General features: G+C 41.9%; 1 protein-coding gene across 1 annotated transcript in view; it reads left to right on the top strand.

The window, feature by feature from the left end:
• zc3h18 (zinc finger CCCH-type containing 18) overlaps positions 1 to 18934 on the top strand; it is a 250964-nt gene that overhangs the window by 40450 nt on the left and 191580 nt on the right. The window contains exons 3-4 of the mRNA XM_084335339.1: positions 17742 to 17875; positions 18220 to 18309. Coding sequence (XP_084191465.1) covers positions 17742 to 17875; positions 18220 to 18309 — 224 coding nt within the window. The remainder of the gene's footprint in view (positions 1 to 17741; positions 17876 to 18219; positions 18310 to 18934) is intronic.

Here is an 18934-nt window from a genome sequence, read left to right as displayed (position 1 = left end):
CTGCTCTAGTTCAGATGACTGACGACTGGCTCAGAGCTATTGACAACTCCATGATAGTGGGAGCTGTGTTTTTAGATTTCAGTGCTGCATTTGATGTGCTTGACCATTCTCTCTTGATTGATAAACTTAAATGTTATGGTTTTAATCCCCTGGCTTTGATGTGGATGCAGAGTTATCTGTCCTCCAGATCTCAGCAGGTTTATTTGAATGGCAGCCTATCTAGTAGTAGAAGTTTGGAGTGTGGTGTTCCACAGGGGAGCTCCCTAGGGCCTCTGCTCTACTCAGTGTTCACCAATGACCTACCGTGGGCTACTAAGAATGCCAAATTGGTTCAATATGCAGATGATTCCACCTTGTATTATGCTTCTCCATAAAATGGTATGCTTAATGAAGTCCTGAGCAGAGAACTTAATGACGTGAATGATTGGATAGTAGCTAACAGGCTTGTACTGAACATCTCTAAGACAAAAAGCATGGTGTTTGGATCGAGGCATCAGGCATGGGTTGTCTTGTAACCCAAAGCTTATTTTAAATTCATGTAACTCCATCGTTAAGCAAGTTGAAAGCATTAAGCTCCTGGGAGTGACACTGGATAGTACTCTATCTTGGTCAAACCACATCACTAACATTGTCTCAAAGATGGGAAGAGCTGTAGGCATTGTTAGAAAATGTGCTTTTGTTGATCGTCCTCTTCTACGTCAGATTATTCAGAGTCTAGTCCTGTGTCATGTTGATTATTGTTCGGTGATCTGGTCATCTGCCACCAAAGGTGAGATCAGGAGACTACAGGTAGTTCAGAACAGGGCAGCACGGTTGGCTTTGGGTTGCTCACTAAGGTCCAATGTCAACCGTATGCATGCTGGTCTCTCCTGGCTCACAGTTGAAAAAAGGTTATCGTCTAACTCACTTGTATTGTGTAAATCAGTCATTAACAGCAAGACTCCATATTTTGTGTTTGAGCAACTTGTTTACAGAAGCTATACTATACAAGACCATAATACAAGAGGGGCCAGAAATGGTCAGTTTGTACTCCCTCGTCCTAGAACCAATGCTTTAAAGCGGTCTTTTATTTATAGGTGCATAACACTCTGGAACAACCTACCTAGTTATCTCTACACTTTAATAAATCGATTTTTAAAAAGAAACTCAAATCTCAATTACAGTTGTTGCCTTAATGTGTATTGCATTTGTGTATGGGTTTTTGCCTATTAGCCTACAAGTTCTCATTTTGTATCTTTAAAAATGGATATTTATTGTATGTTTTTAGTTAATTGTTTTGTTTTTTATTTCTATCTATAGCATCTGTGAAAGTATCTTATTTTGCTATATACTAAATCCTTGTTTTTATCTTTTGTATTGATCTATGCATTAACTGTTTTATGTATTGTGTTGTGTGGACCCCAGGAAGACTAGCTGGGAGCCATGGCACCAGCTAATGGGGATCCTTAATAAAAACAAAAACATTCTAACGCAATTGGCAGTGTTAGGGGTGGGAAGCTGGTGGGTGGGGATCGGACGTTGTGGACATCGACTCCTACAGGTCGGTTGGTGCGCCTGCGCAGCAGAATTAGGAAGCAACGGGGGCGGCGTGACCCTCCCACGCAGACCCTCGATGCTGAGAGATCGCGCTATACAGGTGAAAAGATGCGACGGCTGCCTCCTCGTGTACCGGGGGGGACACGTGATGCAAGGCTTCGTCCACATTGCAGCCGGCCAGTGGGAGGCATGGCCTAACAGCGTTCGAGACAGAAAAATAGAAAATGGGAGAAAAAGTAGATAAAAAAAAAAAGAAGGTGGAATTGATGTCAGATAGTCCTTACCTTTGATCCATCGGGTCCCCAACATAATCTGGCACAACACATGCATCGAGTGTCCTGGACACGTTCCAATGTGCTCGGATGAACCGCTAGACTTGCCTGGGTCCAAATCCTCCGCCCGGACGACATTAGATGTGACACACAGTCTGGAACAGGGTTTCAAAGGGTAGGCGATACTGCCACCTAGCAGGATCTGGGGGGTGGCAACCCGTGTTACCAAGTAAACAAATCACGGAGATGGCCAGTTCGCCCGCAGCATCCTAGTGCTAACGTTAAGCTCTCAGAATGGTAGCAGTTCGCCCGCAGCATCCTAGTGCTAACGTTAAGCTCTCAGAATGGTAGCAGTTTGCCCGCAGCATCCTAGTGCTAACGTTAAGCTCTCAGAATGGTAGCAGTTCGCCCGCAGCATCCTAGTGCTAACGTTAAGCTCTCAGAATGGTAACAGTTCGCCCGCAGCATCCTAGTGCTAACGTTAAGCTCTCAGAATGGTAGCAGTTCGCCCGCAGCATCCTACACACAACAACAACACACTCTCGTTACCACACCGCTTTACGGTATTTTCACAGCACTGTCGCAACATTACCGTAAAGCGTGAACACCGTTGTGATCATACACAACAGTTAGCTCTCAGAATAGCCAGTTAGCCAGCAGCACCAGCAACGGTAAGCGTGTCTCATTTAAAGGCCAACTTCCACCACTGAAGCGGGGTTTCCCCTCCTCCTGTGTGTAGACAGCCAGCTCTGCATGGCTCGCTCCACTAGTGAGGACTGGTCTCGCCCTCTGCTGGCGCGTGTGTGCACTACAACAAAACTCCGTTTTGACTATTGATTTTCAATACCGTCGGGATTTTTAAATACCCTGGTATACCGTAATACCGTCATACCGCCCAAGCCTACCGTGTAAGCCATCCTTGTACTCCAAATGTGAAATCATTGTTGAATCAAAGTAGGATTGATGTCATATAGTCCTTACCTTTACTAGGAGGTGTCCCAAAAAGAATATTCCAATTGTCTGATCACGATTTCAAGTATTGATGTCGATCGGGTCCCTGACATGAAGTGGCACAAGATATGCCTCAAATGTGCTGAACGCGTTTCGAAGTGGTCGGATGAAGCGATTTACTTGGCTTGATCTAAATTCTCCACCCGGACCTAATGTAACACACAGTGTGAAATAAGGTTTCAAAGGGTGGATGATACTGCCACCTAGCAGGATGCGGCCGGTATGATGATGAATAGTTTATTTTCTGTCTTTGTTTACAGATCAATCAAAAACACACTTGTGTGGACTTTCAAAAGAAAAGAAAAAAATAACACATATTCAAAGTAAGCTCACACACAAAATCCAAACTCAATGACCGAAAAAAGGAATAGGCTGAAGCACATGCTTATTTTTGCCTATCCTTTACAATTCTTAAAAAACGAAATATACTTTAATATAAGAAAGAAAAACTTAAAATAGTATTACACTCTACTCTAGGGATCTCAGAATGATTTCCTATGGTAACACAGAGGTCCGTGACATTGCATAGAATAAAAAAAATCGAATAAAAGAAAAACCGATGAAAACCCGACTATACTCTGGTATGGCGCTCAACTGCTGGCGAGATAACCCGACTTTACTCGGGTCTGGCACCCAATGAGTTATGAATATTAGGGATGCACGATATTGATTTTTTGACACCGATACCGATAACTTTATGCTCCTCAAGCCGATACCGATAACCGATATTTATTGTATTATAATATTTTTTTAACTGTATATATATATATATATATTTTTTTTTTTTTTTTTTTTTAACATTTTTTTTTGAGTATTTATAAGCTCTGACGTCATCGGTACTGCTATCGGTACTCGAGAAATTATGGAGTTTTTTTTGAGGAATTTTAACGTCGCAAACTAATCTTGTTGGCCGTTGTCTATCTCTCCTGCCTCTGTGTCTCTGCCTGCGCGGGGAGCGGGCTGCCTGCTCTCTCCTCTCTTCCCCTCCCACACACACACACACACACACTCACTCACACACACACACACACTCACTCTCACGGGTGCTGCGCTGGAGTACAGACAGCTCTGCTCCAGCGTTTCCGTTAGCCGGTAATTACCGGTATTTGACTGGCAAAATCTGTTGAAGTCCGACATATTTAATCTCTCCGGTCATAGTGTCCGGTGAAAATAGTTCCCTCTGGGCACAGTTTGATTATTTGAATTGTATTTGGATGGGCTGGAGTTGGGTGGCCTATGCGATGAACGAAACAATCATTGAGTTTGTTGTCGTTGCTTCGCTCAGCGAGAGCTTGCTGCTGGATTTGCGGAAGGCATGCAGCTGCAGACCCACAGAACCCACCAGCTTTGCTGGCACAGTGCGGTCCCCAGACCTGGAAAGCTGCTCTGCGGGTCTGCAGCTGGATGCTTCTTGCAAACTAACTGCGGCCGGCTCGCGCTGATAACAGCTTTCATTGTTGGACCGGCTGCTTGGTGGAGCAACGATGAAACGAATGTAATGAATCGTTCGTCGCATGGGCTATTTAATTTTGGCCTGTTTTGGTACGGTTCGGGTGGTCAAGTTGTGCTTGGAGGGAGTTGTTTTCACCGGACATTATGACCAGCACCAAGTCGTTGGGAGGTGGAGATATACATCACGCAAACCCACGATAATGTTGCCGCCTCTCTCTGCAAAATTTCTCAGTTCTTCGCTTGATATAATTAATACAAATGTCCAATATAACGGAATTCGTTAGCTCATAAAAATGTGATTATAACAGACTGCTGTTTAGTGTCGGACCGACTGCCCACATACGCGGTCTATTTTATTTCAAGTCAGCAGCAGCACGGAGTATCGAGGGACTTATTTTATTTGGAATATATTAATGACTATACGCAAAAGTAGCCTCGTTTTAAGTAATAATATTATAAATCTACATGCCTTGAGGATGACATTCTTTATATAGCCTATATCAATTGTTTTAAAGCTCAATAAACTATGACCGGAATTAATCTCATTTGTCCGGTAGATTGAAATCTTGCAGGTCACGGAGACCGGCAACAATTTTTTCTAACGGAAACCCTGCTCTGCTCTCATAATGGCGGACAGAACGAAATGTTCAAAAGTCTGGGTCTATTTTACTAAAGTCGATGCTGACAACGCTCGTTGCCACAAGTGCAACAAGACATTTGCCAGTAATGTATAAGCGCTGGTACTTGTCAATGTGGCTGGCGGGGAGATAACGTTAGCTCCGAGTAGAGTAATGGCTGACAATCCGGAGGTAAATAAACGAACGAGAGCTTCTGATTGGTGGTAAGAAGAAGAGGTGGGTGCAAGCCGTGGGACGTAATTGGCAGATCGACTGTCTGTCTCCGAATGTAACGTGACTACGTAGGGCTGGGCGATATGGAAAAAAATCATATCGCGATAACGATATGATAATTTTATTTTATTTCTCGATAGTGATCCAACGAACGTGAAGGAATTATCCAACCACTGCTCCCCAGAACTGGAATATATAACCATCAAGTGTCGTCCTTTCTTCCTCCCGAGGGAGTTAACGGCGATCGTCCTGGTCGGAGTGTATATTCCACCGCAAGCCAGCAACAAGGTTGCGCTCTAGAGACTACACGACGAGGTAAATAGAATACAAGTGGCTAACGTTAACGCCGCCATTTTAGTACTGGGAGATTTCAATAGCGCCAATCTGAGAAAGGTATTGCCCGACTTCTATCAGCATGTGACTTGCAACACCAGAGGCGGTAACATCCTAGATCACTGTTACACGCAATTTAAAGGTGGCTACAAGGCTCATTCTGATAGTGGCTTTGGCAAGTCAGATCACGCATCCATTTTCCTTTCACCAAAGTATAGACAGAGAATTAAAAGTACTCCCGTAGTCTCGCGAGAGGTGCAGAAATGGGATCTGACGTCAGAAGAGACGATCCGGTCAGTGTTTCACCACACAGACTGGATTGTGTTCCGCGACACAGATAACATTAATGCCTACACGGAGACAGTGCTGGACTATGTCTGTACTAGGGTGAAAGAAACAATCCCCACTACCAAAATGAAAGTTTACCCAAATCAAAAACCCTGGGTAGACAAATCCGTCCGTGAAGCTCTGAGAGAGCGCACCAAAGCATACAATGACGGCCTAGTGGCAGGCAACATGAATGACCACAAGGTGGCGCGACACAACGTAAGGAGGACAGTGTCAGAGGCCAAACGGCGCTACAGGGATAAAATTGAACTCCAGTTTGAACAAGCTGACTCTAGAGCTATGTGGCAGGGGCTCAAAACGATGACAGACTACAAAGGCGCCTCCCTCAAACTGAACAGTGACATCTCCTTAGCAAACGACCTCAATACCTTCTATGCGAGGTTTGATGCTGGTAATAACAACACCAGCTCACAAGCCTCGGCAATGGGGGGGGGGGGTCGGCTGCTGATGGAGGTGCAGTGTTCAGGGTAACAGAGCATGAGGTGAGGCGGACCTTTAAAAAAGTGAATATCAGGAAGGCAGCAGGTCCGGACGGCATCCCCGGCCGCGTCCTAAAAGTCTGTGCCGACCAACTGGCCCCAGTATTCACTGACATATTTAACCTGTCCTTAGAACAGGCTGTCATCCCCACCTGCCTGAAGAAGTCCACTATTATCCCTGTACCCAAAAAATCCAAGCCTGCTTGCCTCAACGACTACCGCCCTGTAGCTCTCACCTCCATAGCCATGAAGTGCTTTGAGAAGCTAGTAAAGGGCTACATCTGCTCCTCCCTCCCCATCAACATGGACCCCCTGCAATTTGCATACCGCCCCAACAGGTCCACGGAGGACGCCATATCCCATGTGCTGCACACAGCAGCATCACACCTGGACAAGAGGCAGGGGAACTATGTGAGAATGCTATTCATCGACTACAGCTCGGCATTCAATACCATAGTCCCCTCCATACTCATAGCCAAGCTCAGGGACCTGGGCTTGGGCTATGACCTCTGCCAGTGGGTCTTGGACTTCCTGACTGGCAGACCCCAGGTGGTGAGAGCAGGCAACTGCACCTCCTCATCCATCACCCTCAACATAGGGGCCCCCCAGGGCTGTGTTCTGAGTCCCCTCCTCTACTCCCTGTACACACACGACTGTGTGGCTCAGCGGAGTAGCAATACAATCGTCAAATTTGCTGACGACACAGTGGTGGTGGGCCTGATCTCTGCCAACGACGAGAGGGCCTACCTGGAAGAGGTCAAGGTCCTGGCGGGATGGTGCCAGGAAAACAGCCTCTCCCTGAACGTCAGCAAAACAAAGGAGATGATTGTGGACTTCAGGAGGTCGGGGGTCAAGGACTACAGCCCCCTCAGCATCGACGGGGCACCGGTTGAGAGAGTCAACAGCTTCAAGTACCTCGGAGCCTACATATCCGAGGACTTGACATGGACCACACACATTAACAGTGTGGTGAAGAAGGCACGACAACGCCTCTACTTCCTCAGGCGCCTAAGGAAGTTCCAAGTCAGCCAGAAGATCCTTAAGAACTTCTACTCATGTACAATAGAGAGCATCTTGACCGGCAACATCACCTCCTGGTTTGGGAATAGCACTGCAAAAGACCAAAGCAGACTACAAAGAGTGACACGTTCAGCCGAACGCACAATTGGAGGGGGGCTCCCCACCCTCCAGAACATTTACTACAAGCGTTGCAAGGGCAAGGCTAAGAGAATCATTAAAGACTCCAGTCACCCGAACAACTGCCTCTTCGAACTGCTGCGGTCAGGCAAGCGATACAGGAGTCTCAAGGCGAGCACAGAAAGACTCAGAAGTAGCTTCTATCCCCAGGCCATCAGGCTGCTAAACGAACAATGAATGAACACTACACAACAACAACCACCAAACGCACATAGCACACACATCCACACGCACACACCCACTTTAAACAAACACACTGTAGCACCCACTCCACACACTTTATAGCACACACCCACTTTAAACAAACACACTGTAGCACCCACTCCCCACACTTTATATTTATGGATGAAGGATTGCACTACAACTCGTACACCTTACTGTAAATTGTACCTAAAATTGTACCTCATCCCATTTCTGCTTTGCACTAGATAGTACTGTACATTAGTACACTGCATAGTATTGTGTATTGTATATTATATGGTAACTCAGAACATTGTACATATGTCTATACCGAACACTGTGACCTCATTTTCTTCTTCTAAATTCATGCTATATTATGTTATTATGTTATTTGATACTATCTTGTCTAGCACAGTCTCTGGAGCGTAACAGTAAGAAGCATTTTGTATGAAAGTATTCTGTACTTCTGTATGACAACTATTAAAGAACTTGAACTTGAACTTGATATCGATAATTATCGAATTGTTATAAGTATAAAATTTTTTTTTTTTTTTTTTTTTTTTTTTAACAACAGATGTATGTTTATTTTGCAGCAATTCTTTGTCATTGCCGCCATCTTTAGTGTTACATCCCCTCACACTCCAGTTCTCAGGCTGCAGCTGGTTTAAAAGCTAAAGTAAACCGGCTTCTCTGCTGGCTGTGGCTCCAGAGGAGTTGAACAGTTCTGGCTCTGCTAGTTTATTTTCGATCTTTTGGCGCTTTTTTGGTGGACAAACCACCGCACATGTGCACTGTGACTCGTGACTGGAGTCTAGTTCTGCTAGCACACATAGCCTACTGTGTACAGACGGTTTCAAAATGTATTTTAAATTAGAAAGCAAACAAAATAAATGGACAAGAGAAAAAGAAATCTGAATTTGGTCAGTATTGTCATTTGGACAAGCAAAGCCATTACTTTAAGTTGCAGGCAAGAAAGACAAGTCTGTCCACCGTCTCTGGCTTTAAAACTGCCCTGTTGCAGGTTAAAAAAAAAAAAAAAAAAAAACAATTTTTCGATTTTTTTTTATTTCGATATTCGATATCGATTATTAAAATATATCGCGATATTTATCGTTATCGTTATATCGCCCAGCCCTATGACTACGTCACAGCCAAGAAAGGGAGCGCTGTATTTGTGAAAAAGACAAGAAAGACAAGTCTGTCCACTGTCTCTGGTTTTAAAACTGCCCTGTTGCAGAAAAAAAAAAAAAAAAAAAAAACGATTTTTCGATTTTTTTTAATTTCGATATTCGATATCGATTATTAAAATATATCGCGATATTTATCGTTATCGTTATATCGCCGAGCCCTAAGACTACGTCACAGCCAAGAAAGGGAGCGCTGTATTTGTGAAAAACTCCCTGTTCCTAAACCACACGCTATCAGTTTTACCACAGTACTGGCAAAACGGGAGGAGGCTATAATAAAAACAAGCGCCCTTCATCCAAATCCACCCACACCGGATTTCTTTTAACCAAAAAATGTATTATGTTATCGGAGCTATCAATAACGTTATCGAGTTTATAAAAGGATAAAGGGCTAATAGCTACTAACGTTATATCCAATGGCATTTCGGTTATACAGAAGCTACAGTTAAAACTCAAACTGCATATGATCGGTACGATCCTCAAGCATGAATGCATGGAAGGGGGGGGGGGGCGGGGGACGTCGTTTCTGATTATTGATTACCAATAACCGTGTTCGTCTCAGTAGCTACATACGCTGATCGGCTGGTTGAGTATCATAACAAGCTCTGATCAGCATGTAATTTACGTGAAAAAGATCTTACCATGAGCCGGTTGGATCCCCCACACCATTTCCAGTTATATACCAGTTATTGATCGCCATCTGGTAGATCGATATGTCCATTGGCTGATGATAAATTCCTTTACTGCATCGTGAAATCCGCGATCCAAAACGTATTCCGTGCAACAGGCAATAGCGATCGCTTCAGGTGAGTAGATAATAGGGATGCACCGAAAATTTCGCCACCGAAAGTTTTCGGCCGAAAATGGCCAAAAATGGCCTTTCGGCTTTTGGCCGAAAGAGTTTTTTCACCGAAACAGAAGCAACCTGTAACCTAACGCGTGTTGTTGTGATGATGTCATCAAAACGCGGATTCATTACATGCGCGCTGTGAGCTCTTCAGTCCTGCGTGATACTCCTCTTGGGACTCGGGAGCAATGCATCTCCTCGGGAGTCGCGCTGTTTCTATGTAAACTCTGCGCGCAACGAGTCCAATAAATGCGTCTTTAACATACTTTATCCTTATTTACTATATGCCTGTTGCGGTTAATCACTGAGTGATCTAATATGCATATTATTCAGAGCGAGAGGGGGAGGTATTGTGTTTCTCACATTGACGCTGTCTGTCGTGCGTCTACTGTGCCAAAGTCATCTGGGGACTAGAAAGGTGCGCTCAGTAGAGCACAGATGTCCGCCTCTCTCTGTCTGTCTGTCTGTCTGTCTGTCTGTCTGTCTGTCTGTCTGTGATTGAAAACTTTATTAACAGATTGCAGAATGGGTACAATACAGTACAGCTCAATACACACAATTATTAAGAGGATGCAGACCAGAGAAAGACTTTCGTCTTGTTTACATCAGGGTCCCCCATTTTCAATTCATCAGGACATATATGACATACAGATAGACAGTACTGCTACATCTATACATTTATGACATACCAGATTTGCAAATACAGTACTGTTTGTGATACAAAAAGACCCATAATAGTGATTATTTATTATTTAAGTTAAGTTTAGCCATAATCATATATTTTTCCATAATCAGGTAGCTGAACAACATTGGTAAAAAAATCTATTCTATGAATCATTTTCGGCCTTTCGGCTTTCGGTTTTCGGCCAACTGTTTCCTATTTTCGGTATCGGTTTCGGCCAAGAATTTCCCATTCGGTGCATCCCTAGTAGATAACTACATTGGAAATCCAGAAAAAAAAGACAACTTCTGCTACAGGGAACACTGCATTATCGATATAGCTCCCCTAAGAGGATCTGGCCGGTAATGCACTTTTTCTAATTCAAAGAGTAGGGTACATCTGCAGTGCAGCTCGGCGACCTTGAATAGGTTATTAAAATGGAATAAAAGCCAAAATAACCTTGCCACGGAGATATCCGTGGTTGGTCCCTTAAGCATGGATTCGAAACACGGATATATATACGTGGCCCGTCCCGAATGTGTTAAGTAGGGCTATCAACAAATATTCTATATTCAAATTAATAACAAAAAAACATACATTCGATTGTGAAAATGTATATTAGATTGTGAAGAAAACAGCCCCTGAATGCACTGCATGACGGATAGGAGACACGCAACATAACTTTCATAGGTAGGTACTCTTCTAGCTCTGGCTTGTTTGCGTTCGCCATACTATGAGGCTATGCTAAATTAGAGGTAATTTCTCAGTGGTGTACGTGGGCTGAACAAACATCTGGCCCGTTATATTTTGGAGTTTTGAATTGTGCATGCAAAATGCACATCCCATCCCGTTAGTAGTTAAAGTAACGTTGCATTTGTTACTTTCATTGTTCGTTGCATTAGTTCTGTACACATTGCGTACTACAAATCCATCATTTTAAATAGGGCTGATCTTAGATATTTTTTTGGAATTCGAAGCTTCGGGGCCGAGATTCGATTTTAATTCGAAGCTTCGAAGAAAAATAACAATAATAATAAAAATATATATATATATATATATTTTATTTTATGTTGTGGGACTTGTACAGCACTTTGTTCAACTTTCTCAGTGCTGTAAAGTTTAAACCTTTTTAAATCTTAGACAAACTAAACACTTTGCTTCCATGAAATATTGTAAGCCGTCATTTGAGGCTTTATAAAAGCAGCACAATGAAGACAAATCTGTCAGTGCCGAGTCCGACCTCATCTTAAATAACAAACAGCATTGCTTGTTGTAATTAACAAAGAGAGGCAGTTGATTTTACAAAAAAAAAAAAATGTTTAAAGAAATATTCATATATATATTCTTTTTACATAATCGGATTTTATTTTCATATTCGAAGCCCATGCCCATCGAACGAAGCTTTGAAGCTTCGAAGTATTTAAGACAGCCCTAATTTTAAACCATTCTGTCTCTTTGTACCTGTCTCTGACCCGAGAAGTGTCACTCTCTGTTAGGGGTGTGGAAATGTCTCGATTCTAAGATGCATCGCGATGCGGACGTGGACGATTCTGCATCGATGCAGTGACATAACATAATCGATTATTAAAATAAAATTAGTTTGAATCTTGCTGGCTTTTATGTTATTTTACAATGTAGCACAATTATTAAAGCTAGTGCTCTGGTCATGCATCCACTCAACTCATAGAAAATACAGCATCAGGCTATTCTAAAAGTATTGATACTAATACTGATACTAATAGAGTATTCAACTGTTTTTAACAGCTGGGTATCGAGATACCTTTCTAGTATCTGTATCATGCAACACTAGTAAAGACATTTATTTTGACATTCTGATTTAAGAACTTTCTAAATAAAAGTAAATGTATCTGACTGCTTGTATTAACACATTCAGGCCAAATGGGGCCCGTCTAATCTCACTCTATGAGGCCAGCTTCTCATAACAACGTTTCACTGTGCGTGAGGTTGTTTGTAGAGCTAAATCTATATTTTATATTATTGCTATGTGTCCATTGTCATTGTCAATTGACAGTATAAACCTTCCCTTCAATATGCCATAAAGATTAATTTTTTCATCAATACGTTCCCATTTTATAGCGTCGTGAATACGAACGTTATATCGGATTGGTCTAGGCCGGGTAATTCCTGCAAAGCTAGTTATAGGGCGCTAAGCTAATAACGTTAAATCGATTGGCGTTTCGGCCCTACACAAGCTAGAGTTAAAAATCAAAATGCATATGCAGGGCTGTACATTGCGACGAGATTATCGCGAATTGCCCCTTTAATTGGCTGTTGCGATTGGTAAATAATATTTGGGGGCGGGCTTGCGAGTAGTGATTTCAATCAAGCCTTGCATTCGCATTTCACTCCTAAATTATCCAAGGCTGAGCACTCACTCTGATAGACTGTCTGATTTAGCTATGAAGAAAAGTAAAGTTTCTTCATAGCTCATTTCTTCATAGAAAGTCACAGGCACCTGGAATCGCGTGCCTGTGACTTTCAATTCCCTTATCGCTGCCAGGTTTTCCCGACCGTTATAACGTTAGCATGTTAGCGTTAGCATGTAGCTAATGGCAGACTATTTGATTCCTTAAGCCAAGGGCTCGAAATTGCCTGGGTTTTGCTCCCGAAATGCTCCCGCTGTTTGGCTACTTCTATGTGCAGTGAAAACTACTCGAAATGCTTTAGAACCTAGTCATTGATTTAGTTCAGGGTTAGCCGCGGAGCTAACGTGAGCTAACGCTAGCTAATCAAGCTCACAGAGAGAGATAAACAGCTGACAGCAGGTAGTACAGGTACAAATACAATAAAACAAGGGGTGGGGGCTGTTGTGTAAACCTTGTACTCTTTAGTTCACATATAATAAGAGACGGAGTGTTTGTTTACTAGTCTGTACTCTGTAAGCCAGGAAGTACCGTGGTGCAACATACAAATGTGTCCGTGTAGCAACACAAGCCAATACCTTACAGGACAGGGGCCCGGGGAGGGAGCTCTGTGTGTGTGTGTGTGTGTGTGACTGTGTGTGTGGAAGAGAGAGGGAGAAAGAGAAACAGAGAGCATGATTTAGTGTATGTCTTAGAGCTGTGTTGCAGTGTGCAGCAGATACTGACTATGAACACTGTTAATACACTGTTATCAATGAAAGAAGAAATGTTTGCAGCTGTGGTAATACGAAGTTCAGTTGGTTCATTATAAAAGATACAAACCTGACAACAAAAGCACTTACATGTTAAATAAAAGGACCACAGTAATGAGGCAGGAGGAACATATCTTTTTTCACTATAATGGTAAAATTGTTATTAAAAAATGTGCCCCTAAAAAATATTTTTTGCCCCTAAATTTCTCATTTAGGGGCAAGTGTGCCCCTAGTGAAAAAGCTTAGCGTACAGCCCTGATATGATCGGTATCATGGTCCAAATACGCTGATCAGGGGGATGGCTATGAGAACAAGGCCCGATCAAGCTGAAATTGATGTCAAATTGCTCTTACCTGTGGCCGGTTGTATTCCAAAAAGAATTTCCCAGTTATTGATCGCCATCTGGTAGATCGATATGTCCATTGGCGCAGGGCTGTACGTTAACTTTTTTTGCACATAGCATTGGTGCTACAGAAGTTGATAGTTTTGTAGCACAGGCCAAAATCTTGTAGCACAAGTATAAAACGTGTTATATTTGTAACAGTCACAAATGTGCCTATTGTATTTGTGTTATTTAGTTGCAGTGCCATGTTTGGCTGTCATTTTCATGCTGACAAGTTGACTTCACACAGCCTGACACGTTACGTGTAAGGAATTATGGGATTTGGTGTTGGGTGTATGGACTCAACTAGGGGTGGGAATCACAAGTTTCATCACGATACGATATCGATTCTTTGGACAACGATACGATATTTGCCGATATCTACTATGATACGATACGATGCAGGTGCCTGCAATCGATGAGACGATATCATATGCCCATTTAACACAATCAGTAACATTTAGATCAACTCAAAAAAGGTAACGAAAATATAATTTAAAAAAGATTAATTGAGCTCTTCCAGACATTTAAATGAAAAACAATCTATTGTTTTTAATACAAATAGACCTCCTGTTCACTATAAAGTGCCACGTTTTGATATATTGAGCTTTAAACTTTAAGTACCGTAAACATTTTTGGAACTCACAACACGCCTCCTAATGTACAGTCTCCTCCCCATCATATGTATACTCTCTGTCAGGATCTATGGGTAACAGTACTGTATATTTGCATATCGTATATGTCACAAATGTAACAGTACTACATACCTGTATGTCCCTATGCCATAAACGTCATGATGTCATGTATGTTGTGTATGTCATAAATGTCACTATGAATTGAAAATGGGGGACCCTGATGTAAACAAGACGAAAGTCTTTCTCTGGTATGCATCCCCTTAACAATTGTGTGTTTTGAGCCATACTGTATTGTACCCATTCTGCAATCTGTTGAATAAAGTTTTCATTAATTCATTCATTCACGCAACCTAAAACCCCTTCCTCTCCCAAACCGTTCCTGCAATTGTTGAGGCCAGTGAAGATTCACAGCTCTACTCTCTGTTGTATCTCTCATCACCTGTGCTCTCCATGCTGTCCCACAACCCCTCCCCTCAGTGTGTGTGTGTAGGTGTAGGTGTGTGTTTTTTTTCTTCTTTGCACACACACACACTAAGGCTGTCCCCGAAGCCTGTTTTTGGGATTCTATAACTTTTTTAATTGTATTGCTAAATTGACATTACTATGGCCCATTCAACGTCAATTATCTATCGTTCAGGATGTAGGAACGTTATACATATTCATACTAAATTACGGTCTAAAGTATAAATATGTTTTTATCGTTTTCTGCAGCATTCTGCACAACGTGATTTATAGCCCTAAATGCAGTATATTGATGATCAAATACAGTTTGATAGCGATCGGCGCCAGATAAAAAATTTCAAATGGACGCGCTTCTAGAAGTTACTACTTATCATCTGATGTTGACCGGATGGGGGGGGGGGGGTCGTTTATAATTCCGTGGCCAACGTTAGATGATTCATGTAGTGTAGGTGATATGATCATTAGAGCAGTTTGTATCGAACACAGTAAAAATAAATGCTGAAACTTACCCCAGTCTCCTTGGGCCGTTGGGCGATGAGCGTGGAGCAAAAATATTCCTATATGTGATCCATCTCCAGGTTGTATAATAGTATATACGTCCAAATCATGTTGTTTATCGAGTTATTGGTAACAGATCGCTATCCATTGTGTCGAGCTCGAGTCCCGGGACCTATAGCGAGTGATCGGACCGAATTTGGATGAGCACCAGTTTCCGGTTTCCAGTTTGGGCGATCCGCCGATCGGCCACCAGATGGCGCTCTTGAACCGTTGGAGAGTTGAGAGGGGATCAACAGTAGATCGCAAGTCTCCGCGGGAGAAATATGATTGCGATCACAGATTTTTGAAATATTGATCTCAATGACGTGTTAGTCATTGGCAGAATTAGCATGGCGAGGAATGACGAGTTAAGGCGTCCTTGGCGATTAAAGTGTTAAATGAGTCGTTTTTATTTTTTTTTATTAAATCAACTTTCCAGCCCCGGCCCAGGGAGAAGCCCCACCCCAACTAAATACACTTTCTAATGAATATAACTCATCAGTTTCTTTTAGGGATGCTCGATATTGGCTTTTTTACCTATACCGATATTGTCCAACTCTTAATTTCCGATACCGATATCAATCGATATTATTTTAAATTAACATATTTTTTTACTATATAGATATAGATGTTTTAATTCCATTCCACAAAATTCCATTTACAAACATTATGAACGTAAACAAATATTTTAAGTCACAAAATGCAGCAGTTTAAAAAGTCATGTGAATCTGTTGTCTAGTGTTAGTCCCTGTATTGAGACTTCTGTCAATCAAATATGTCATTCATAAATTTTCTTCACAACCATCTAAAAATAAATTGTAAGTGTCCCGAACTGGAACCCCCCCCCCCCCAAGAAATGTGGTTGAATTCAGCCATTTTTCATCTGCTATCCAGTATCCAGGGACCGTCCCTAAACACTTATTTTCCATCCTATGCAAACATGTTAAACCGCCCCAGGGATGCCACGTTGTTTGCATTCCTTTTTAACCTAACACCGCTGTTCCAATTGTGTCGGTGTGAACTCTTCCGTCTAGGCCCAGTCCACATGAACGCAGGGTTTTATGTAACCGTGGTTTAATGTTCGCGATTGCATTGTTCGTCCACATGCAACTGGGTTTTTGGAACACTGCAACCGTGATCATTTAAAACGGGAGTCCAGGGTGAAGTTTTGGGCGAATCCCGGTTTCAGTGGTTGCGTGTAGACATAGTAACCGAGATTATTTCCAGTATTTAGGCCTAGGGGAACCCTGTCTCTTCACCTGCATTCCAATACATTCTAAAAAATACTGAAGGGAACTTCACTGGTGAGATCATGTAATTACCTCCCGAGTGGAAAAAAATCGAGTGTGTCAACCAGGTCAACTATATTTGGTTTGTTGGTAATGGAATGGTGAACTTTTGACACCAAATAATTTATTTAATTTCCTCTTCTCAGACTGTTTAACTTGAGGTTTTGGAGGTGGGCTTTACACTTGAAAATATAGATTATATCACAAGAGAAAAGCATCTATACCAAATATTATAAACATAATTAGTGCTGTCAGGCGATACATTTTTTTAAATCTAATTAATTACATGATTCGTAATTAATTAATCTAATTAATCACATTTTAATCGCATAACTATTTTAAGCCTGATATTTTATATTCTATAATCATATTTCAAATAGCATGTGTCCGGATGGCAGAATTCAGTACTGTATCTATCTACAAAACCTTCATTTAATCATCTTCCCTTTATTCATTTGCTTAGATTTGTCAGGTCTGGTCAATTTTAGCATGGTGTTATTCAGTCAAAAATAAAAAATAAAAAAGAATTGAATTGATATTCTCATTTGGTTCATTACAATTTACTCAAGCCTAGTAACAGACACAGTATTTCTGACACTGGGAATACATTCCCTGAGATCCATAGATGTCCCTAGAATCGGATACCAAGAACATGCAAATGGACCATTAAAAAAAAGAAGTTTGTAAATGTTTATTCTACGTTATTATGAGAATGAGACAATTTTTTTTTTATAATAATAAATTCATATTTTTTTTTTATATTTTAATACATTTTGAGTTAATTTTCATAACGTGATAATTTGCTGTGTAATTAATTAATCTAATTAACACGATAAACTGACAGCCCTAATGATAATGTATTTGCACATGTTTTTGCGAGCCACGACGCTAGGGCTGGGCAATTAATCGAAATTTTAATATTCATGCTTTTTCATTGTCTCCCCAGGGATGTGCTCGTGGGGCATGCACTGTAGATTCATTCACCCTGGCAACTACTCCCTCATCACCAAGCCAGACCCCTTCTCACCTAACGGAGCCCCGCCCGGAGCACCACACCCACTCATGCCCAATAACCCCTGGGTAGGTGACAGACACACTCATGCCCAATAACCCCTGGGTAGGTGACACACACTCATGCTCAGTAACCCCTGGGTAGGTGACAGACACACTCATGCCCAATAACCCCTGGGTAGGTGATGGACACAGTCATGCTCAGTAACCCCTGAGTAGGTGAAGGACACAGTCATGCTCACAATTAGAATTAATTCAAAAGCCACTTATAAAATATAAAGCAACACATTTATAATAACAATTATTACAATAATAGAAAATAATTAGCATGCCAACTCTAGGTAGTCAGACTGCAAGTCCTGCATGGGTTAATGTGTAGTTAATGAATTATACATTGCCTATCCACATCTTAGACTGCTGTTGAAGAGCTCCCTCCACCACCTCCTCCTGTGGAGCCCCCTGTGGAGAGCGCCTGGGAGAGGGGACTGAGGCACGCCAAAGAGGTACACATGCACCACATCAGCAAGGTCGTTCTGCGCTGCATCTATTCTATCCATGCTGTTTCTATTCTATCCACGCTGCGTCTCCATCTATCTGACTCAGGAACACAACATTCTGTCTGACCACACACACATCGCTGTATAATGCTGCAAAGTCTACGTGAAAAGGGCTATAGTCAGTACAGACACAAAACAGAATTATCCAACACGTCCACTATAGACTCCACTACTAGGTCTACACAGAGGGAAGGACCTCCAGAGCAAAGTTACCAGACTGCCCACAACTCTTTCATTACACTGGAGTGAGAGCCACCTATAATTAACAAATAGATTGATAATAGACTAAATCAGTGTTCTTCATCTTTTCAGCTAATATACATAAACAATAATAATAAAATAATGTAATAAAACAATTTATCACAAAAGAAGATCCATCAAAATTATAATTGTTTTATCATTGAATCGTACCCTTCTGAATCGTAAGCGAATTGTGAGGTTGCTAGATATTCCCACCCCTAGTGTACGTTATGCTAGGGGTAGTGGAACAAAATAAACAAAACCGCTTTTGAGTAGAAAAGTTGTTTTGGTTTCAGGTTTGTTTAATTTGGCCGACTACATACTGCTGTCT

Source organism: Notolepis coatsorum (genome assembly GCF_963971535.1).
Source record: "Notolepis coatsorum genome assembly, chromosome: 18".
NCBI classification, from domain to species: domain Eukaryota; kingdom Metazoa; phylum Chordata; class Actinopteri; order Aulopiformes; family Paralepididae; genus Notolepis; species Notolepis coatsorum.
This window is presented reverse-complemented; position numbering and strand designations above follow the sequence as displayed.